At 36.0% G+C, this 24,770-nt stretch overlaps 1 protein-coding gene across 12 annotated transcripts in view; it reads right to left on the bottom strand.

The window, feature by feature from the left end:
* The window catches only part of PICALM (phosphatidylinositol binding clathrin assembly protein), a 67,820-nt gene that overhangs the window by 21,899 nt on the left and 21,151 nt on the right, over positions 1–24,770 (bottom strand). For all 12 annotated transcript variants that reach the window (XM_071731053.1, XM_071730348.1, XM_071730258.1 and 9 more), the window contains exons 2-12: positions 17,673–17,815; positions 15,494–15,569; positions 14,287–14,389; positions 12,039–12,132; positions 11,404–11,515; positions 9,999–10,105; positions 8,705–8,746; positions 7,900–7,985; positions 6,535–6,658; positions 6,053–6,189; positions 3,677–3,774 (exon numbers count right to left, since the gene is read on the bottom strand). In XM_071731053.1, coding sequence (XP_071587154.1) covers positions 3,677–3,774; positions 6,053–6,189; positions 6,535–6,658; positions 7,900–7,985; positions 8,705–8,746; positions 9,999–10,105; positions 11,404–11,515; positions 12,039–12,132; positions 14,287–14,389; positions 15,494–15,569; positions 17,673–17,815 — 1,122 coding nt within the window. The remainder of the gene's footprint in view (positions 1–3,676; positions 3,775–6,052; positions 6,190–6,534; positions 6,659–7,899; positions 7,986–8,704; positions 8,747–9,998; positions 10,106–11,403; positions 11,516–12,038; positions 12,133–14,286; positions 14,390–15,493; positions 15,570–17,672; positions 17,816–24,770) is intronic.

Raw genomic sequence — 24,770 nt, 5'->3', positions numbered from 1 at the left:
CATGATTCACAGAGCAGCTTCAAACTCTTAAGTTTTTTTTTCTCTCCCTGAATCTGACCTCCTGATTCTTAGATATAAATCCCCTACAGCTTGACAACATTTAGATTTCTGTCATCTGCAGGTCCAAAAGAAAGTGAAATTTTAAAACTATAGCTGCATTCTTCTTTGCAGGCTTAAGTACATGCTTTGATTTCCTGCAAGCTCAAGGTATCTTAGTCAGTAAGACCTGATGTCTCTACCAAACTGGCTACATAACAAAAATGAGTGAAGTATCTTAAAAAGCCTTTTGCTAAATGATTCAGTCAGCAAAAAGACTGTGTCAAACCCTAAATAAAGGATAGGGAGAAAAAGCTAATACAATATTTGTGATCTATAACCGCAATACAATACAGTATATGTTGTCTTATATGCATTTTAGATAATAATATTACCACCTAATGCACTTGTGGACATGGTAATCAGTCAGTCACCTGAAACTGAGTCCTTGCTTTCATGTACTGCTTAGAACTGTTGTCTGCTTTGAATGCTGTTCTAGAAGCTGTAGAACAAACAGATCTGACAATAAAACAGGTCAGATTATCCTTTAATCAGCTCCTGCTTGCTTTTTCTGTTGCTGCTTCACATTCTTCTGATTCTATTGGTTCTCCTTGTAATTGGAAAAAATCCAAACAGATAGGTCACACCGATTATTTCCACACTGATACATTTGTTTTGCATCTGAAGTTTAGGTACAAATTGATAGCTGGCAAATATACCAGACACAGCTAGATTGCTCTGCAGACAATCCCAATAAACAGCTCAGATAAAACAGTATGAAAGAAACTACAAAGGATAAAAAGTTTTAAAACATTTTTTCTGAAACTACTCTCCATTGGAATTACTTTACACATAACAATCAACAGGAAAATTACTGCATAATACTTTTTGTTCCCAAATCCCAAAGTCATATAATGGAGTTTCATGGGTTTTGAGTACTAAGTCTATGCAATGCAATGAAACCTCAGATTGTAAAGATTTTCTCAGAAATGTAATCTGTTCTCTGACTATTCATTTGTCTGCCTAATTCTTGTCAATGTGTTCAATCTTGTCCAAGTCCCAAAACTTGCCCATGCTAGTGACAAAGGTAACTGAAAATTAATTGGGTTTGGGTAATTTATATCCTTACATACTTGGATTTGAAAAATTGCTGTCTCTGACAGCACCACCTCAATGTTTCTAAAGCCCAATTTTATCCTTGAATACACATGGCATCTGTTTGTGTCAACTGAATCACTCTGCACCTTCAGGCTATCATTAGGCATGAATGATCCAGGTGCATTTAAAAGACTAATTTGAATTTTGCAAACTTCTACCTTTAAGTTATCCAGCTAGAAGTATTTTACCTGAGAGAAAAAAGGTTTTATAGTGGTATCTCTTACAGTCTGAAAAAGATAAACTGAAAACCCATTTCTTTGGGACTTTTAAACCTTGTTAGCTTTAACATTTTTTGAAGCATAAGACAAAAGGCAGCACCTCACATATAATGCCTCTATACTACAGACCTAGGAGCTTCTGAATAAGATATTTAACAGTAGCTGGTTTTAGTCCACTGTAACTTGTAGCTGGTTTGATATTCTTCTTTAAGTCACCATATACACCAAATACAATGTCAGAAAATTACCTAAGGGAGGGATGCTGTGCAGTGGGGTTAGAGCACAGGACTGGAAATAGCTCAGGTTCCATTCTTGGCTCTGCCACTGACTTGCCGTATGACTTCAGACAAGTCAGTTAATTGCTCAGATTTCCCCATCTGTAAAATGTGGAAAGCACTTCTTACCTACCTCACCTATGTGAAGTGAGTGATCATGTCTGTAAAGCTGAAGAGATTGTTTTTTCTTTTGATGAACAGTAACACACACACACAAAAAAGGTGAACCCAGAACTTTAGTCTAAGATTTTAGCTATCTGAAACCTTCACAGTTAATTAAATCTCAGTAGTATTTAGAAATGTGTTAACAGTAAGCAGATATATCAATGACTATTACAGAAGACTCTCATCAGGAGTAGCACAACACTGAACACACACAGACTGTCAGGCTCAATTTTCAGATTAATAAAGAAATTGTGATTTGACTTTCAAGAGGAAGATAATTTCTCCTTTTATCTCTCACCCATGAAACAAATAAGATGAGCTGAAATAGAAGATGTTTTCCAGAAAGCAAACAACATGAGCCAAAACATTTTTCTCCATTTCTAAACTCTAAACCTATTAATCATTGACATTTGTTCCCATAATTCCATATGTTCCTCACTTAACCTCTCAAAAGATGCTTTACTCAGCAAAACTAAAGGACAAGTATTTTACTTTATTTTTTGAAGCTACCACTATTAGCATTGCCTCCAGCACTCAAAAGTGGGCATTACTTCGTTACAAACAAATGTGAGAAAATACACAAAATGCAAAGTACATAGCAAAAAGTAAATAGGAAAGTAGAATATATACACTGGTTATTAGGGAGATCTGCTAGATAACTAGAAAGATGTTTAGAAAAATCTATAGCTCATAAAAAGAAACAGTAAAGTAAAATTTCAGATCAGGGTTATCCTGGTGCCTACAAAACTTCCTGAACAGCAACTCCCAACTTTTCAAATCATGAAAGAAAGCATTTTTGCAAGCATCTGATTTAATAAATAAAGAAATCAGGAAATAACCACACAGGTCAGGAGTTTACTATTCTATTAAGTGTAATTTATGTAGAAAAGTAAAAAATAAACATCTTTATAAGAGATATTTAATCCTCCACCAGCATATCCACTTCCATGCAGGAACTATATTACTCCTATCAGAAGTATTCTGGAACACTGCTAAGCAGCAAAGAGAAAAAATGGCTACAAGCATATGACTAAATGGTCTAACATTCAAACCAGTCCTGAAGTAAATTTTCTGGAATGCTCCTTGTTGCCTCCCTGGTTTAAGGACTTGCCTGTATCTGTAAGCTAATGCAACATCTCATTCAGTCCAACCTAGTAACTGGACAGAACAATAATTTAGGTTTTCTAAAGTTAATTCTGGAGGGAAGAATTCCTTCTAAGTTTTGCCTCTTCATTTAGATATCCAGCCACATTTTTTTGCAATTTGCCTTTGTAGTTAAATGAAATGCAGCAGAAAATCTGTATAGAGTGGCCTTACTTTGTTTTCAACAGCTAACTGAATTTCCTTGCTTTCTGTGCACAGTTGTCACAGCTGCCTCCTTTCAGGCCCATCCTGCTCTATTATCACCTGCAAATTTGATTTAACACTAGACAAAATTTAAAATATGCATTTAAAAATTTCTGCATTCAAGTTCCTATTTAGGCAACATGGGCCATCTGGCAGACACTGGCACTGAACTGACTTCCCACAGCTAAGTTTCTGCAGCTTCATACATGACTCTTGAAGACACCAGTTATGAGGATGAACAACAATTAAAGTAGTTTTTCTACCAAGAACTCTCTTAAAATCCTTTGTAATCACCATTTGCTGCTGCATTACTTTAATCCACACCCAGCTTTGACTTTTCCCACTCCTTTCATCCCCTTGTAGCTTATCTTTGCAAGATTTCTGTTTTTAAGGAAGAAACAGCCCAAAGACTAGGGGAAACATTTAGAGAAACATGGCCATAGTACTTAGAGCCTTAATCCAATTCAGAATTCTTACCTCCCCAGGTACTTCCTACTTGTGGAGCAGATATAGGATGTACAGACGGATGAAAAGTTGGCTGCAAATCAAGCAGATCATTTGGCAGCTTTGAAGTGCTACAAAGACAAATTAATACAACTGTTTGAACTACATCAGTTTTCAACACAAGGCGAATGCTGGTGACTGTCAACAGTAAGGAAAGCTTTGTTACAAACTGGTTACAAAATGTGTAGAACTAAGCCAAAATCAGAAGGTCAGCTGAACTTCATTTTCAGTTCTGGAGAAAAGTGTTAATTTAGCAAGCTAAGCTCTACATTATGTCAAATGAGTTGTCAAAGATATCTAAGGCAGATAGTTCAACACCAAGTGAGAGCATATTGTGGCCAGCAATCTTCAACAACTTTTAAAGTAATCTTGTGGAAGCCCTAAAGTATGGCACAAACAAACTGACAGAACAATCTCCAATGGTCTGCACCACCTAAATGTTAGATCTGAATTCCACAACTCATCTTTCCACTACCACATATGACAAACTAGCTAATCAAGAACTTTGGGAAAAGCAAAAAATAAGCCTTGAAACACTTTGTGATACATCAGTTGTGTGAAAATTCATTTAAAGGTACATTTTAGAGTAAACAAACCCAAAATGTGATGCAAGAACATCAGATGGAAACATGAGTAAAGTCTTAAATACAACCACTGCAATCATTTCTGGAGTCACACAGGAACAATAAAGTTCATCCCCTTGCACAGTTCATTTCACACTTTAAATTAGTCCTGAAAAAAATGGACTACTGGGTGTTAACCCAGAACGTTTTTAGCACATAAAATGCATTACTATGGACAGGAGCTAAGGCACTGTGGCACCCACACAGCTTTTGAAATGAGACTGGCACACAGAGTCTAAAGGCTAGTAGCCACATTCTAGATCTCTGCATATTCTCTTGTTGACTCAATCACTTGTATGTTTAGTTTTTACTTCTGTTTTAACTGTGACTGAAATCACGTTTTGACACTGCTGCTCCTGTTAATAAGCAGCATGGTCTGGCATGGCCCTATAATGTGAACAGCAGAACCAAGATATTTTCCAAGGGAAAGCTTGCTCAAGTTAAGGATAGAGATTAATCACACACATTGGGTGTAATAGAAAGGTACTGAACTTCTGACCCAACACATCCCCTTGATGGCAGCTCCTGCTGTAAAATCTCTTCTTTGCTTGCAGATGTCATACTGCCAGTGACTGAATTTAAACATGTAGATAAATTACCATTTGGTTTTTTATAAGAAAATGCTCTCATCTTCATTATGTAGTATTTCAGGCTGTTTCATGAAATGGTATCAGATATTTCTGTGTTTCAGATGTCTTCAGAAGCAAGACCAGATATTGAAAGATACTAGTTCAAAGCATACACCTCTTTCAAATATTTTAGCCTCTAAAAAGCAATTTAAAAGAAAATCTATTTTCAAGGTAGTCTTTCAATTACTAACACTGACATTCTCTAACCCCTTAGATGTGATTCAGCTATTTTCCACATACTCAGTGTCAGGTAATTTCCTTCAACAACTTTCTAATGGGGAAAGAAGGCTGTCAAAGTGCTGGCTACTTTTAAAGAACAGCAAAAAGCTAAAGGAGACAAGTAGATTCTTACATGAGTCTTAACAGAACAACTAAGCAATCCTTTAGATTCATGATCACACCCTGAGTAAAAATATACCTTCAGAGAGCTATTTCCTTCTATATTGATACAAACACTGTACCTTTTGCTACTGCTTGATTAAAACATATTTGAGAGCATGAGGACCAGGCACTTACTCATACCAACAGTTCCTGTTAGTCAAAGATCAGGATTAGTGTGCAGTGAGTACTCCCTGCAAAATCTTTGCAAGTCCTTGCAGACAGAGATGTACCAGATACAACCCAAGAATGCAAAACCTGCCTCTCTTCTTTCAAACCCAGTTTTCTGCTCTCTGAAAACCTACAAAGAACATTTAGTACACTCTACTTTTAAACAGTTAGAAATGAAACACTGATTCAGTATTTCCTTTATGACCTCCCAAGTGGACTTATTTTATTTTTCCTAAATTAACAAGTATGGTTCTCTGGCTACAAAGCACATGTTTTTTACATTTCCAATGTTCTAGCTGACATACAAAGAACAGCTACAAGAGCTACCAGCACCTGGTTCTTATCTGAAACTATTCTGCCAACAGATGAGGTAAAAACACTTTTAACATTATTTATGGCAATAGATTATCTTTCTAATAACTTCACTCAAAATATAATTTCTTATCACATCACTAATATAACTCTACACCCCACCAACCTTTTGCAATGTATACTCTGCAGCAGAAAATTAGAGGAAATGCACAGTGAAGCAACACCATTAAGCATACCTGTTTGAAGAGCTTGGGGTGGAAAAAATATCAATGGCTGGTGTAGTCATTATGCTTCCTGCTGCAGTCGACACAGGAGAAGCTGCAGTTGTTAAAGAGGTATGAGGTTTCTTTGCAAGTTCTTTTAGACGTTGCTCCTGTTGGGAAAGTGAGCTGGCATAAGAAATCCAGAAATAACATTTGTATATATGACTTTGGAGGTAAGTAAAGCAAAGCTTAAAGAATTTTTTATTTATTCCACACACTAGTGCCTGCTACTTATAACTGCAACAGTCAGTCATGCCATAAATCCTTCAGAAACTATTTTAGTAAACACTCTACAAGTTCTATGATATATTCCAAGATTCTACTTCCAGCACTTCGCCAACAGCAGATGTTCAGCTTTAATAACTCTGTTTTTTTCCCTTTGCTTTAAAAATCCTAAGAAGCTATCAACAAGAACATTGGAGAAGTGTTTTAAATTAAAAATTCTGCATGCTTACCTTTAAAGCTTTTAAGCGAGCCTGTTCCTCCTCTAGTGCAGCCTGTTTTTCCCTTTCATCAACTTTTGTGAGGGACAGGCCAGTGCTTGCAAGAGAAGAAACTGCATTGGAAAGGGTGGTAGCCCTAAAGTAATTGGACAGGAGAAAAGCTGGCTGTTAATAGCTGGCACGTGATAGGAACATCTAAAGAACACTTTGCTGGTATCCACCCAGTCTCCTTCTAAACTCTTTCATAAACATTTGTTTTATGTTACACTGTAAAATGCAAAGTGGCAAATTCAGCCAAGATACATGGTATGAACTGCAAAATGAAAACACCTAGAAATTATGCTATCTGCTCTTACACGCTGGATTTTGGACTTTTCCCCTTAAATGTTTCCCATCCAAACTGCATCACAGCATTTGTTTGAAGCCTTTGGCTCTTCTGCTGTTTGCCTAAGATGACAATTTGTAGATAGATGGGAAGATCCAATAATATGGGCTCCAATTAGAATCGTTGCTAATTTAACAGGTTTAGTTGAGATAATACCAATGCAACAGTACACCCCAGAGGAAAAGTTTGAAATTTTATCACGTGAGAGTGTCATGAGAGTGCAAAAGAATTTAAAACAAGTATTTAATTTTTAAAAAACAAACAATTTTTTTAAAAAGCAAACTTACAAAAGAAAGCAAATATCCTGAAAAGTAGCTAACAAAATGGTGCTAAGCCCTGATACTGTCCCTGCCAGAAAAAAAAGAACATAAAAATTACTGGCCTTATTTTTTGAACATGCAATAGAGAATTTTGCAATATTAAACTTTTTAAAATTTAAACAATGAAGTTAGTTGCCTAGAAGACTCCTCTAGATTGCACTTTGTGTTTCAGCAAGCACTTAAAATCAGTGACTGCTTCACCATAGGCAGTATGGCTTTAGCTGCTAATTGCTTTAAAAATCCATTCTTATTTTAAGAACTTCTGGCAATATCTTGCTTTTGACAAAAAGGGATTACAGCTGAAACATAAGAGTCTAAGAACAATAACAAGTAAATGTTTCATATATTAACAAATAAGGAACTTCTGCAAGTAGCAAATACACAAAAAGTAGTTCCTCTTACAAAGGTCAAGATTAGATGTTACAAAGTAACTACTACTTAGAGGACTTCACAGCAAGTGCTGGCAGCTCTTTAGATTCCAATTCTGGTGACCTGGAAGAACCTATCTTAAATACTCAGCAAAAAAAATATTATGTAATATTCTATCACTGCTAATCAAATACAGTCTTGTCTTCAACACAGCCTACACAAATTTTTGTTTATAATGAAACCCTAAGTAATGGATTTAACATACGATTTAACAACTGTTTAAAAGGACAAGGCTGTAAGCACCTGATTGCAGCTGTGGAATCTTTGATTTTCTTCCCTTCTAGAGAAGCTAAATGCTGTTCCAAAGCATCAAGAAGGCTACTCGGTGCCTGAAAAGAGAGACATCAGGGAACAGAGTTGAAGAATCTAAGGTGAAGCAAATCAGCAGTTAAAAGACATTCAGGGAATCCAGCTGTAGGGCAACTGGTACCACAGCTCAGAATACTTATACCACATCTTGGTGTCCTGCACATCCTTAACTACTTAAAGTATCAAGTGATGCACTCTCTTCACTACATTACTCTGTCATTATGACTCACCAGTAGGTACTGAAATATGTCAAGAGATGTTAAAATTAACAGCTAGGGAACAGTAGGCAGACAATTGGAAGGAGTCAGTATTTCAAGAGACACTAAGAAGGAAATTGTACCTAAAGTTATTCCTATGTACATGCTCTGCAAGCCTTCACAATTATTTGAATGGGCATACAGCCAAAAGCAAGCTTGCTAAAAACCACAGCTTCATAATACCATGTAAAAGTTTTACTGTGTCAACTTAGGGATATAAATTGCATCTTCCAGCATGATAGAAATCAGGTTGTCTTAAAACTCAATTAGAGCATGACACAAATGATCCATAATATTTTACAATAGGATCACTGCATATAAAGGCCAGGCTCCGACAGAGGTTGGATTTAATCACAAACTTGGAATTAACTTGGTGACAACATATGCAAGAAAGCACAAGTGAATGCCACACTGCCAAGTTTTCCTGATTATGCAACCCCAAAACAGACATGTACTGGCAAATGTATAATAGGTTTATCTACCTGTGAGAGATCTGGTATGTCTCCTCTGTCAATTCCAACTTGCTGTAACAAAACAAATGAGCTTAGAACTTGTTTGCTTTTGTTAAAGGCAGAGATGCTCAAAAAACAAACAACATTAAGATGGAATCATGTAAAAAGCACAAATCTGTCCACATGCATCTTAAATCTCCACACTCTGAACTCTGTAATGTTTGGTAACAATAATTCTTCTGTTTAATGCATAGACATCTGAGGTAGGCATGTTAGAGATATCTTAACAGATACAACCTTAGAAATAAATCAGGAAAACAATCAAATGCTTCAGAACTAAGGCTAAAGAATTTTGCCTATCCCACAATTCATGTAGCAAATTTGCAAAACCACTGATACAGAGAACATATTTGCTAAAACAAAGGTTTTGTCAAAGTTTTGTAAAGAAGCTGTTTTCTAAAATGCAGACCAAGCTGAAGATGTTCTGCACCAGAATATGAATTGTTACAATAGAAAGATTAATACTCTCTGCTTCAGTTGATTGAGTTATCAACTGAAGATAGTTGAAGGCAGTCTTTCTGACAAGAGATATTCTGTAGGACAGACAAGCTTTACATCTTAATTTTTGGTTAAGACAGACATGAATAATGAAGGAAAGCAAAACAAGCAGAGAACACATCTTGACTGAGGAATTCTGTAATACTAGGACAACAATTCAGCCATGCTCCAAAACAAAGAATGCAACAGACTAAATAGGTACATTAAAAAAAAAAAGAAAAAATCAAACCAAAACCAAACAACAAAACACAAACAAACAAAACATTTTGCAAGATAAATGATGTTTTGTCTGCAAACACACCTATAGCTAAGACATCCTTTAAAAGGATAAAAATCACACATTCATCTACTTGTTTCAGTTTCTTATTTGTGAAGCTGTTACTTCTTCTAAAGCTTATGGCAGAATTGTGGGTTACAAACTAGAATACAGCTAGAACCACAGAAAGCAGCAGATCACTGTGAGGTTACTTCATTTGTTTACAGCAAGGCTTTTATTCAAAGAAAGCTCACAAATATCATGTAACCAAGGGAATTTTAATGCATATTTATACACCCTCCTTAAATAAAAGATAAACCAGTCAGCATTTTCTAGTCAGGTTTTTCAGCACAGTCCTCAAATGAACTGATCACCAAGGTAGACACTGACAAGATGACCCCTGATGGAACTGAAATTGGGACGTAAGGAAGTGGTATTTGCTTTGTAAGAAAATAAGCAATTTATAAGCCATTTCAAACAAAGGGCAAAGTTTGGTTGAGTAGAGTTTACCTCTGCAACTTTAAGGAACTCCGAAATCCGTGTCATTCTAGTGAGGAACTTCTTATATATATCAAGGCCTTCTTTGCACTGGTTCTTTTTCATGTCAAAGTATTTTTCTATAAACGGTAAGAACAGTTACATTAAGAAATCAGGCATTCTGCAAAGGATATGCAATGTAAAAGCATATAAAATAAAGAGAAAATGCCTGAAGATGTATTTTTATGTTAACTAGAGAAGTCAGAAAGCCTGACTTGTACCAAATGGCAAAAGCTCCCTGGAACATGAGCCAATGTTCACATGCATGCAATTACACCTTACCCTGCAGATACTGTATCTCACTAAAGCATAAGCATCCTGAAGAGGACAATCAGGTTTGAGAACAGGTAACCCAAAGAAATGTAAATTCATCTTCTCGAGGGGAAAAAAAATAAAAGGCAGCTTCACAATCTGCCAGTCAAACATCTACTCTGTTCCAGTGGCCACACATCAGGCAAGATTTTGATACTATCTACTGAACTGATTCCTCTTGTTACGGTGTGGTCTGCAGTGAGGTGCAACAGATTACAAAACACCAGTGCTGAAAGCCAGAGGGTTCCACCCTCCTTGAAATAGTGCTCTCAAAGCCTGTTTCTATATTAAGCTTCAATAAAAACAGAGTGAAAGCAGCTGCAAGCTGTTTCTTTTTACTGAGGAAAAATAGTATATGGAGGCTTCAGGCTGGAAGCACCACTGTCCTTCACTGGGTAATTCTGGCTTTTCCCTTCCATATAGAAAGTTCTGGGTAATAACAGCAATCAGTTAGCCAGAATACAACCAAACCAAGCAAATCAACAGATTACTTTCAACTTAATTATTCTCCCACTTTAGGCTCCCCTGCATCTCCAGTGTTTTCAAGTGAAAGGGCCTGAAGCCTGAATTTGCAATTTTGCTTCAAATGTAATATATGCTCTAGAAACATAAGCCAACCAATCAATAAAACCAACCAACATTAACTTTTTGACAGCCAAGCAATCACAGATGCTGTGACTGCAAATCTGTAACTGACCATAAAATGACTGGTCAGACTGGTCTTGTTTCTTAAAGAAAAAAGCATCACTATCAGGACTCAAGTTTGCCATGCAGTTCAGTGAGACAAAAAACCCAACCAAAACAAAGCAATTCAAGAAAAAACATTATGTGAAGAACATCTTGTATTGGCTTTGCTTTCAGACATTTACCCATCCTGTACACAATGCAATGGAAAATGTAATTGTACAGGAAAACCTTGGGAAAAAAAATCTGACTTGGAAGTAACGGTAATATTTTTATACTCAACAAAGACTACTTCAACCTCTCAAAAAAAGAGTAACTCTTTGCAATTGTGTACTGAGCTCCCTTCCCAAAGTTTAACATTGCAGAAAGGGGTTATATTTACCCAAGAGATTAATAATCCCTTCGTTATATGCCGCAAACAGCCTAATGGCATCTTTGAAGAGGAGCATGAAGGCAGCATTAATTACACCATTTGTGAGTTCATTGCTATTGACCTAGGAAGACCAGAAATAAAAGTTAATTTAACTGAATTGATCTCTTATTGGAAAACTTCTGGTTGAACTCCAGTATCCTATCCCAAGGCATGCTTTCCAATCGCCTCACTTACTATTAAGGAAAGTAGCAGCATAGCAAATTAACACAGGATCACTCAGCACACAAATAAATCACTTTGGCAGACATTTCTGTTAAACTAATGTTTACTAACATATCTAAAAGATAGAGGGCAAAAATAATTATCTTGTAAAAGAACAAACAATTATTACACAATATATGCAATAAACAACCCTAATTTGTATTGTATCAGATCAGAGAATGGTTTAGGTTGGAAGGGACCTTAAAGATCATCTAATATCAAACCCCTGCCATGGGCAGGGACACCTCCCACTACATCAGGTTGCTCATAGCCCCATCCAACCTGGCCTTGAACACTTCCAGGGAGAGAGTATCCAAAAGTCTGCTGGGCAACTTGTTCTAAAGTCAACAGCATGTTAAGTATGTACAGGCTGCTAAACTTACATTGAAGTCAAGAAGTGCATCCATTTGATTTTGTATGATGGGTACAGTTTTTAGGAGTTTTTCTGTGCTCATTGTTCTCATCACTCCATCAGCCCTGTTGTGCAAAACAAGCAGACAAAAAAGTTTTCACTTGAATTTTGAAGGCAATTGTTAGAAAAATAATGTAGAAAATAATTATCACATGGCCATTCAAAGCAGACATTTTGATTTTTAGGAATGCATTCTAGCCAATAAAACTGTAATAACTGCAATGTGCAAAAGGAACAGCTTTTATTTGACAAAAATATTAATCCAGTATGAAATTTTTTTCAGAGGAAACTATACTACTAATGCTTAGAAATAATGCACCTGATTATTATTTTACATTATTATCTGGATTATTTTCTCTTCAACTAAAAACAGTAGAAAGAATAAACAAATGCAGCAATATGGTTTGTAAGCTTTTTCAGAAAGATTAGAGACTATAGGTTATTTCTTTTAATGGATGACAACCACTATTCTGTTGTGTATTAGCTGTCCAGACTGAACAGACTAAGAGCAAAAACATCCATGAAAACCAACCATGGTGAAAGCAATTCCTCAGTGACAAGAAACTAATGCTTTCTGTAAGATAAATCAGACAGCCTTGCAGTTTCCTCAGCATGCACACAGCAAACAAACATTTCCTACATGTGCAAACCTCTTAGTGCATCAGCTCAGAAAAAGCTGTGGCTGTTGTCCAGGCTGAAAGGCAATGAAGAGAATGCTGCTTCCAGCTTTCTACTCCTGCTGTCTACTCCCTCCTAAAGAGCCAACAGCAACTGCAATAACTCTAACATGGCACTGCATGGGAGCAGATCCCCCTAAGAAAACAGGAGGTAGATTGCAGCCACTGGAGCAGTAACTCCTGATGGCTCCCAGGACCTCCAGGCACATACTGCAGGCTAAATAAGTCACCTCATTAGGCCTAAAACACTTGGTTATAGAACAACTGTTAAATGCTCAAGGGTATCTGCACTGGCCTAACCACACCACATCTTACATGTGTAAAAGGCTAAGTGTTTCATGTTGGGACTTCAACCATTTCCAAAGGCAGAAGCAGTGTTAGGAGCCCAAGTGTTCCCCTTTTACTTTACCATCACATTTCAAAACAAAATGGACTGCACAGTATTAGCAAGGAAGCAGACGGGGTCTGAACAATGTTCTCATGCCAGTTTCAAATGGGTTTTTAACATAAATGGAAGATACCATTAGGCAACCTGTTACTACACTTAACCCATTTAACAGTTTTGAAATTTTTTGAGTTAATTAAGAATTAACTTTTAATCATCAAGCTTTATTTTCCGGTGGATGGGTGATAAAGCATGCTGAAATACAAAACTAAAATTATGTTTTTAAACTCTAAAAAGCACGGCATATGGAGATAATGGACAACAAAGGAAAGACTTTCAACCATGACCAGAACATTCCCTCCAGCCTTCCCAATAAAGGAGATCTCTACATTCCAAAATTCACTGTAACATCCAATTTACCCAACCACTTGTGCTCTGTACTGTGTTATTTTAAATGTAAACAGGTAGCTAGTCTCAAATAATCAATTTCTCTTAAAAGACCCCATTTTAAGGAAAATTTTAATTCCTGTGGGCAAGTTCAGAATTAACATCTACAATGTTCTATTAAAATGAGCTCCACTACATTTACAAATTTAGTAAATTTCACACAGGGCAAAAATACAGAAATTGCAGGAAGTACTGCATGGTGTTTCACAAAACACCTGTAATTTAACATTCTAGAGTTAGAATTTTAAGTAAATTGCATAGTCCCCTGTACAGGATGTAAGCCAAAGTAACTCTGTGATGTGTCATGGAAGATTTGTCCAAACTTCTATTTTATATATATACATATATATATATAATATATATACGCATATAGATATAAGCATATATATATGTATGCAGATATATAAAAATATATATGCATATATATAAAAAAATTCATATGTATACACTACACTACAATGCATACCATTTTTCATTTCTTTATACTATACTGTCGATGTTTAAAAAGCAAAATTACAACTGAAGTAAGATATTTTTTGCAGTATACATAGTGGGGCAGTTGAGCCTTTGCGTGTCATGGAAGACAATCAATTGAGAAAAGCAGACATTACTGTCCATACCAAGCCAGAGCCAACACTGGTATTTTCCACTTCAATTACAGGCCATAAGATTAAACCTCAAGATAAGCAAAACAAAAATACAGTCCTTACCCTCTTTTTACTTTTGTGAAGTCAAAAGCCACTTGTCTATAGGAAACTGCCTTTTCATTCAGATATCTACTATACCGTCTGATAAATGTTGACATGTCATAGCCTAAAAGAGAAGTTTCAGAAGCTTATTATTTACCTAGTCTGTTAAAGAACAAGAACCTCTCTCTAAATTAAAACCACGGTATTAACACAACAGTTCAATGTATTTTTGCCTGCTCTTGTACAGCTAATCTCTGTTGTGAATAACTGAGTACGTCATTACATTCACCAAATAAATCAAACAGACAATGTTACAAATATCTAGAAGATCTGAACTATGTTAACTATGTAGAACTTTACACTTCCCTTCCCAAGGAAATTATTTCCAAAAGCAAACTAAGTTCTGCAAGTTCTCTTGTTTTACGATAGAAATTACTACCAAAAAAATTACATGCTGTATTCACAAAGATGTTCATATCAACTCATTCTCTCACAACACATTCTCTCATTTCCAACTAAATAGAAAAAAATACAACAAAGGCACTAAAGGAAGCATTAAGACATCCCTATGTTAAGACAGTGGTGATTTGCAGTATTTTGGTAATTGTCAGTCTAAGAATACACACAAAAAAAATTTGTTCATAATCTATACTGAGACTATGAGAGTTAAGACTCAGTAAGATGAGATAACTTAATAGATCCTTGGTTAACATCAAAGAGGTTTCTGTGCCCAGGCAGCTGCTGTGTGTGCTTGTTTTAGTATACTTGTGGCAAAAATTAGAAGTAGCTACATAAGTAATAATGCTGAAAATAAGACACTACCTCAGGAGAAATGAGCAATAAAACAAAACCCAGTTACATGGCTATACGCAGGATCAGAACTGCACTGAGCTGCAGTGTAACAGTTTGGAAGGGTATCTTAGCTGAAAAATGTGAAGCAGAAAGAAATTTACTTACTCATAGAATTAGCCTCAAAGATGAACAGAATGTTCCTCAAAAATTCTACTGAACAGTTAATAAATTTCTTTTGACACAGTTCTTATCTCACTGATACACTCAATGACATCTATCTGATGTACATATGGTGCATTTTTTTTTTTTTTAACTTACTAATCAAAATGTCTCTTAAAATTGAGGAATCTTTTCCGAAACACTAAGGAATACTGAGTCAGACCTCTTCAGCTAAGAAAATTAAAAGCACTAACTTTTAATGAAAAACACTCCTTACCTTGCAATCCACTTTTGTCTAGGAAATTGCTCAAATTAAACAATGTGTTTCTGGACGCCAGATACTGGATAAAACGCTAGATGAAAGGAAAAATTTGAATGCCTTTACTATATTACCAAAGATTTGGAACTGAGGTAACAGTACTAGAAACTCTTTTTATCCAGCTAATGAAATTCAGCTTTTATGCTTAAGACTGATCTCAAATCTGGAAACTATTAGAAAACTCAACTAGACTTCCAAATTAAGATGGTTATTATTTTTAATGTAAAAATCTGAATGTAAGTCATATAGCTATTGCATGAAGGCCTCTGACTAGAAGACTATTTTATTAATTAAGAATTTATTTGTATTAATATGTTCTCCATTTACATGCTCACAATTGTTTCACTGACTTCAATTTTATAGCAGTTGACTTCATTTTAACAACTAGCAAAGGCCATCTTTACTCAGCATACAACTGTCATAGTACTTGGCTTAAATATGAAAATGGTATAGGGTTTAGTTTGTTTATAAATCAAGGATTAATTAACACAAGAATCATATAAAACACTAAAAGTATCACAGTACATCTCATTAGTTATACATAATTCCAAATTACTTTTCACAAAAATGAATGATAGTATTTTCATCTTGTAATGACACACTTGAGACCCCTGGCAACCCATCTTAATTTGGTAGGAAAACCAATTTTGTCTTATGAACCACAGTATAGAGAGCTTCCAAAAAACCAAACCAATCACACACACTGTGTGACAAAGGAAAAAAAAAGTTCCGATTAACGTAACATACACTACTCAATTATTTTCATTAGCACAAAATACATAGGTTACATACATACATACATAGAAAAGAAGACTGGAAAAGGGTAAAGGCATTCAGTACTTACCTCTAAATGAATTAAACAAAAGCTAGAGGACCAAACACTTTCCAATTGGAGATTTGATTTGATTTGTTTTGTTTGGGTTGGTTTTTTTGTTTTGTTTGCTCATTCTTTACCCATTACTTCTGCAACACATTTTGCAAGTAAAATTGGTTTGTCAGTTTTATTCTTAAAATAGTATTTCATACAGCGGCCCCATGAAATACCTTTAATTAATATAAGTGTATTGGTATCAGTTTAAAACTTATAAAACTCAAAGAGCAAGAACAGCAAAACTGTATAGACTATTATTTAAAGTGTCAATTATCTGAGTGATAATGCTAAAGTCAACATGAGAAGTTTGCCCTCTTGTGGCTTACTTAGCTTCAAAGCATTGATTTTCACCAAGACCAGAAGTTGTCTAAAGTTAACCTTCAAGAAAAACCAGTATATACATATATGTATATTTAAAACAAGCAAACAAAAGAAACAAGCAACAACCCCTCCCCAAGCTAAAAACCCCTCACAACAGCCAGTTAGTGAGAGGACGCAGTTACACAACCTCTGAGAACTCCGAATACAACACTGAAATGCCAAGTTTTGGTCTTCTCTACAAAACCCTTGCAGTTTTCTGAAGCTATCTAAATTCTAGAATCCATGTAGCTTACATCATGATGACTGCTCACAGTAAAAAGGATTTTTACAGAAACCTTCCAAAAAAGCCTTAAAAGTATAGGTTGGATTTTTTTAAATGCAGAACATCCAAGCTGCTGTTATGCTTGGCTTGGTATCTTGGAAAGCAGTGGGAAAAAATAAGGTTATTCCTTTTGTTTAAATTGGGGTTTTGTTTGTTCATTTTTCTAAGTATTTGGTGTTATTTAGCTAAACAGCTTACAGGCACACATTTGCCTTCACAGCACAAGGTTAGTGATGGTGGAAATCCATTCAGAAGTAAGTTATATGGGAGAAAAGACCACCTGGATTAGCTAGAGTATGAACCAAAAAATATTTCCATTTCCAACTTTCAGAATACCATTCAAGATAATTCCTCTTGGGTTTATATAGTTGGGTTTTTTTATTATAAGATTAACATAGCAGAAGAAGGTACCTCCAGCACTCAGGACATACTTTTGATTCTAGAATTATAAACTTTAAAGTAGAAACAAACCAAGTAGATAAAAGTATGATGAGATCTATATTAATGCAGAGTTAGACACAAAAGGGTAAAAAACAACATTCTTACAAAAATCAGTGGAAGCATTTAGCTGACATTTATAGGAATGAAGTGCTAAAAGTGTTCTCAGACATTTTTTGTATTACCTCATTTCCATACACCATTAGATGATGGGTTGTGATGAGAGATTTGAAGACCACTACCCAGCTACTGTTGGTCGTTCTTTCAAACAAACTGTCTGCCAATTGTGGGATGTTCACATTCATCTCATTTGTGCACTGGATTAAATCTGTAATAAGAAATTTTGGTTATAACTGAGTTCTATGAAAGCAGATCCATAACATAAGCAAAAATCAGTACATATTTTATTACTTCCTATGAAAAGTGAGGGGCTTTCCAGTAAAATAAACAATTACTTGAAAAGCACCATGACACTGGTCCATGAGCACCTCATAATATCAATTCCACTCAGCTCACTGTCAAGATTCCTTGTCCTCAATTGCTTTTGCAGTTGCCTTAGAAGGTCCTAGAATAGAAGTGCCACAATGACTTACACTGTTCTCTGACTAACTACTCCCAACTTTCAAACATCTAAAGCATTTAATTGCAAAATAATTTTTACATGCTACCATTTAATCAAGGTTTACTGGGAGATTATGGCTAGAATTAATTGTAAACCTCAGATTTCTGAGATGACCAAAGGACTGAGAAGCCTACTATACAAAGAAAGGCTGAGACTGGTGGGTTCATTCAGCCTTGAGAGAAAAGAAGGCTTAAGGGAGATCTGATTTTCGTGTTCCAGTACTTGAAGGGTGACTACAGAGATGATGGTGACTCCCTTTTAAAACAAGTCACATGGAAAAGATGATGGGTAATGGATGCAAGTTACTCCTGAGGAGATCCTGACTGGACATCAGAAGAAAATTTTTCACTATGAGAAGAGTTGGGCTTTGGAATAACCTCCCCAGGGAAGTAGTGGATTCCCAACAGGACACTTCTAAGACTCAGCTTGACAAGTGCTGGGCCATCTCATCTAAACCGTGTTCCCATCTAGAAAGGTTGTGCCAGACAATCCTTGACATCCCTTCCAACCTGGCATTCCATGATTTTTAGACCAGTAAGCCCTTCTAGACATTTATTCAACGTCAATAATAAAAGATTCATATACTGCTTAGTCTTGATACAATACAATCAACACCTTCAAAAGGGCAGAGGAAATGTTAAGTGAAAAAAATAAGGCTCTAGATACAACACCAGAAGCTGACAGATGAACTTAGTTACAACAAAGTGGGTTGTCAATGGAAAAGATGGATGGATCATGGCAAACCCCAAGGCTGTCAGGCTAAAAACTATCCAATTTTCATTCAACCTAGACTTCCTGTAGACAAGATCTAGTGACTCTTCAAATAGTTGCTTAAAAAGTCACCCTGTCCATCTTTGAGATTTGCTACTGTCACAACTGCATAACCACAAGGAGCCATACTTATAATACAAGCATCATAATAATGTGTAATAATCCAATAACTTATTTCCAAATACTGATGAAGGAAGCAATGACAGAAGACCATGATGCTACAGTGACAAGCAAAACAGAAGCAACAATCTTAACATCCAGATGTGATGTAACACAGCTTGCTAGCATTTAATATGAAGCTTAATGTAACATAGTAATGATGATATTCTACTACTTTTACCACTTCAAAAGGGCTACAAAGACTAAATGGAAGCATCAGTTCAAAAGAAAGGGAAACATCCAGCCTAGAAAGATGGTTTTGTATCTTGCTATGAACAATCATTCATCACAAAGACAGGAACTTCCTTCAGCTCCAGAAGTAGGTAAGCATGCCTAACACAAACTCAGCTACTGTGGCCAGAACTGAAAAAGCTGCTATTTACAAGTATTAAAGGAAGCAAGCAGGAAATGATTTCCTCATATGGAATGTAATGAGATGGAAAGATTAGCCACTGCTTTATCTACAAGTAAAACTGTGATGACTACAGGCATTCATGACCTCATTTTAAAGTCACGGTTATCTATTATTGGATGATGATTTGGGGATGTTAAGACAATGCTAGGATATTACTCAGCAAGAGACGTGCTCTGAACTCAATCATTAAAACCAAGCCCTGAAGCTTCTTGATCTTCAGGTCTTCCCATCTCGTTAACAACACAAGCAGCTCTGTGCAAGGCTACCTGGCAGGAACACACATTAAATACAAGGGTATTCATAAAGGTATACACATATAAATACAAAGGTATATTGTATAGGATATATAGATATCCTATAACATAGGTTGTCAAAGCATACATTTTAGCATAAGAGCTGCAAATGTGTATTAAAAAGTGAAAGCTTCTATTCTTAAATGCAATATTTGCCAACTACTTAACAGTAACCAAGAATGAGGTGCCACTTGAAAATCCACTATCTAAAATTACTAAAAACATTATATTCATTCTAGATGATAATTTGTGCCAGAAGAAATATTTTTTAAAATGCCATTAGACTTTCAAATCATGTTTTGGTATCTGTTACAGTGTGTAAAAGAAAACAGGCTCTGTAACCCAGCAGAAAATCATCCCTCACAGAACTGATGAGTGTTTATGTGAAGAGCATATGAATGAACATGGGGGTGGGGGAGAGAGGGGAGGCACACTAGTAAGGAGAACTAGTAGCTGACTAGGAGAGGGCATAGGCAAGAAGAGAAATACACAGGCAAGTCCAGCCATGAATGGAACTTCAAAATGCAAACAAGGAAAAAAGTTATTGTAGTACCAGTTACTCCAAACTAAATTTAGCAAAACAAAGCTTCTTTCCGTACTAAATGCGGGTTGAACAACACAGATGCTCAGTGATTTGCTAAGTTCTATTCCCCAAAGTGCCTACATAATATACATTTCATGAAAGTAACATCTCTGTAAAAGCTTCTTTGGAAGTGTTCACATGAGCAATATTAATTAGGTAAAGAAATATTTGTACAGTTAAATCCAAATTACATCAGCAATTTTTGTGCTAACCATAGCACAAGAAGCATAGTACAGACAAAGCAGAAGACAGCATCCTGCATCCCACACTGCTACACTGCCTCTTCACGAAGACTGTCACAGTCTTCTTGCTTATTTATCCTACTCCTACAGACACCCTTCATTAAAGGAGAGGAACAAATATATAATTACTGTCACATCCTACACTACTCGTCTCACACCCAACTCTGAAAATACTAGCTATGTATTTTGAAACCAAAGTGCCTGAAGCAACACATCTTGAGACTTCAAGTTACTGAGTATAGTGTGAGCAACACCATAGGTAGGTATATAACCAAAGGGAAAGAGCTTTAACTTTAGAAAGTAACCAAAAAAAAGTAACAAACAAACAAACAACAAACAAACAAATATCAAGCAAAAAAGGAAAATCCTCAGTGGAAGTGTGATGACTTCCAGGATTATATCTGATCCTGTCATAGAGAAGAAGGAGAAGCATTGAATACTTATGCTGGACAATGCTGCAGAAAGGAAAGTCACTCTCTATCGACCTTCTGCATTAATGCCTACAACACATTACAGCTGAAAAAAAGAAACTCTCTGGGAAGCACAAACCACCTTCCCAGGTCTAAAAGCTGCTACAACTTCCCTATCATAAGCCACTCAACATAAAAATATCAAAGTTCAATCAATCATGTATTCAAAGAAGGCAGCAGTTAGCAACTGGAATTTTAAGTTAGGCTTGCAACTGGCTGGGAAAATCTTAGGACAGAAGCTCAGAAAGTAATGAACACACAGTCATAGGCACAGGGGCAGCTGGAGACAGCCCAGAGAAAGGACATCAGGATCACCAGGGCTTAGACTACATGATGCACAAGAAGCATGTAAAAGGAGTTGGGTTTATTCCACCTGCAGAATAGAAGGCTGAGGGCAGGGAGGAGGAATACAAACTCCATCTTCACAGTCAGCTGTTTCTTGGAGGTTCAACAAAAAGGATGAGAAGTGGCAACAAAGGAAATTCCTATCAGATGAAGAAATCTAAAATCTTCACAATGAAAGTGGTCAGGCACTAGAGCCTATAAGCAAACAGATAAATTACTATTATAAAAATTTGGCTTGAAAGTAGACATAATTAAATCAGACTGTATAATTTAGTTTTTCAACATCTTGATTAGTAAGCTGATCATAAGTCACAATTACATACTTTGTGTATGTACAGCATATGATTATTTTCAATGTGTTAGCTATACTCTCATTGTGAACAGCAATTTTACTTTTAAGTCTCAACCCAAAAATATTCAAAAGAATCAGACGTTCCAAGCCAGAAAGTATGCCCCACACCTCTAGCTACTCCAAAATAGGTCAAGCAACTGTGACAGATTCCAATCTTGGTAACTACTGCTTTTTCATCTGTTAAACCAAAGATGCTATCTAGGGTGAGCAAGTTATTGGTTATATGCTTCAACATGCTGACAGATTATTTTTTATCAATTTGAAACATGGTAACCATCTAATAAGCAGATAAAGGAAATATTGATCATTCAACATTAGTAGGCACAGACAGTGCCGAGAGTTAAACAAATTACATCTTTCAGTAACTAAACAAAACAAAATCAAACACCAAAAAAAGGAAAAAGAAAAAAAAAAAATGAAGAAAAACCCCCCGCCACAAAACCATAAAGGAAGAGTAAGGTAAATTACATCCCACTTAGTTCTTTACTTATATATTCACTCAGACACAAATGAAATTCTTTTAGTCCCTCATGTAAATTCTGGCCAAACACCAAGAAGTCTGAGAACGCTGAATTGCTTTTTCCAGTAGTCACCTGCCCATTTCCTGTGTCCTACTGAATCCGAATTGGTGTGTGCTAAGGTGACTAAAAATGTAGAACAGCTGTGGTGCAATATTGAGTAGCTGAGCTTGCCCAGGACAAACTACTGCAAAATAAGTTATTTAAACACTACTGTTAAGTAGTAGACAGAAATTGCTCAAGACCGCACAACTTCATGAGGTGAGAAACTACAAGAGAACAAGTGATCTGTGGAACAGCATCTCCCAACTGACAGATGCAGTGAAGGAGTCCATTACTTCAGTGTTGATGAAAAAATTAAGTGAAAATATAGCATTATGCAGTTCTTCCACATTAGCTAAATTTCATCTAAAACAGGACTAAAAAATCTTCACAACAAGAGCTCTTCATTCACACGTGGATATTCCACTTCCATGAAGCTGACTGGAAAACTATTAGAAAACAGGCACTGAAGCCTGGGAAGCAGCCTTTATATAATATTCAGATTAACTACAACTAGAACAGAAACTAAGTCACAGGTCCTACCAGAAAATCAAGTTTTTTAGAAATAAAGAGGGATGATTCTTACAATACAAAGACCTTAAAAAAAAAAAACACTGCTCAAAAAGAGCTCAAGACAAGCAGATAAGTTTACTACTGCTCCTGTTTACGAGATCCAGCTTCTGCAGAGAAGCCATTCAGTGTGAGTGGCTTTGCCCTGATGTGATGTTTTATTTTCCTTCCTGATAGAGGTACTGATGTTAAAAAAAAAACAAAAACTGTGTCACCCCAGCTGCTTACAGGAGTCAGGCCCAAGTTTGACTTCCACCCACAGCCACAAACTTGTGTCACAAAGGCAGCACTGCAACTTATTTCAAGATTCAATATGGAAATGCCCATCTGAACAACAAAGGGGGCAAAATTTGCCTTAATGCATATTTTAACTTCAGAAACTAGCAAACGCTAGAAGTACAAAGCATAATTAAACACAGGCATGTATACCTTCACCACATTACACAAATATTTGGTTTCTCCAAAGCCAACATAAAATCAGCAAACAAAAGACGCTACAGAGGATTAATAAAGTAAACCACATGTTAATAGCCTGAGCTTATATGTTCAGAATATGCACATACTTAGCTCCAGGTCCAATAGGAGACTCCAGTTTATTCTGTGATCTTCCACAAATACATGTGTACACAGCTATGCCAAAGAGAAAGTCCTACGTATGAATACTTTTTAGATTTTCTTTTAATGATAAAGTACCACCCTATTAAATTAAGCAAACAGCTCATTTCTTTGTATCATTACCTTTGGGCAGATACATATGTTGCCTGTCTCTGCCCTACCACGAAATACTGTCAAAGTTTAAAAAAATGACAAACAAGGAAAATATTATGATAAAAGTGACACCTGTATAATCACACATGTACAAATTAAAACATTCATGAAAATTCTTAATACCCTATGCTTACAGAATAGTTAAAGAGTCTAAATTCTTCTAAATGCAGACTACCAGAAGTTCAATATTCCAGAAGTGAGGTTACCCAACAAACTCTATGAAGTTGTCAGGAAGCTCTCATTTGACTTAACATTTCATCTTTTCTTAACAGGATGAAAGCCAAAAATCATTACTAGGATTTAAATACATATTGGTGGATCCAAAGTATAAGCCAAGTATGCATCAGATCAGGTCTCCCTAATTGGTAAATTTATAACTGAAGCCAAAGAAACATAGCAAAGCCAATTTTTTTTAAATATAAAAGGAAAAAAACCCCATTTTTTAATTAGCTGGAATTACACCCAGGTAGAGGAATTCAGTAAAATACAATCCATTTAGCATATGGATTAGCTTTCAAACTGAAAAGATAACATGCTAGAGACTGACATTCTACTTACATGAGGGAGCACTTGTGATTAATCACTAATGATGGAATATGAGAGAGTGTCTATGCTTAAGATAACTCTACTGAAGAGTTGCTTACAATCAATTGCCCTTTCACCAAAGGCAGTACAAACCAATTTTAATAAAAAGCTTAAGCTAAAGATTTTGAAAGCTATTGACAAGATTTCCTTTTCTTCTACAGGAGCAGTTTAGTTTCTCCACAAGATATATAATATTCAAAGCTGAAAAACTGTCAGTTTTATTACACTTTTGAAAATCGTGTACAGTGGAAAAAATGTTGGTGTCACTGCTTAATGCAGCAGTTGAAACAAGCAAACAAAAAACCCCACAAAAAACCCCAGACCTCAATAAGTAGGTGCCTGCTCTGCTAAGATTCAAGTTCAATTCCCTTCCCTAGCTGTCTAGATGTCATTGTATGTCACAACTTTCAAGTTATACCACTTTCTACTATGTTATGTCTCATTTTCTTTTGTTAATACTTTTCACTCCACACAAATATTTAATCACTGAAACAGAATAACAAACATTAAATGTTGCCCCATTTGGTAAGCAATGTTAACTGAAACAC

The sequence above is a fragment of the Heliangelus exortis genome, chromosome 1, assembly GCF_036169615.1.
Source record: "Heliangelus exortis chromosome 1, bHelExo1.hap1, whole genome shotgun sequence".
Lineage (NCBI taxonomy): Eukaryota > Metazoa > Chordata > Aves > Apodiformes > Trochilidae > Heliangelus > Heliangelus exortis.
Note: the sequence above shows the minus strand (reverse complement) of the source record. Positions and strands in the feature narration are given on the sequence as shown.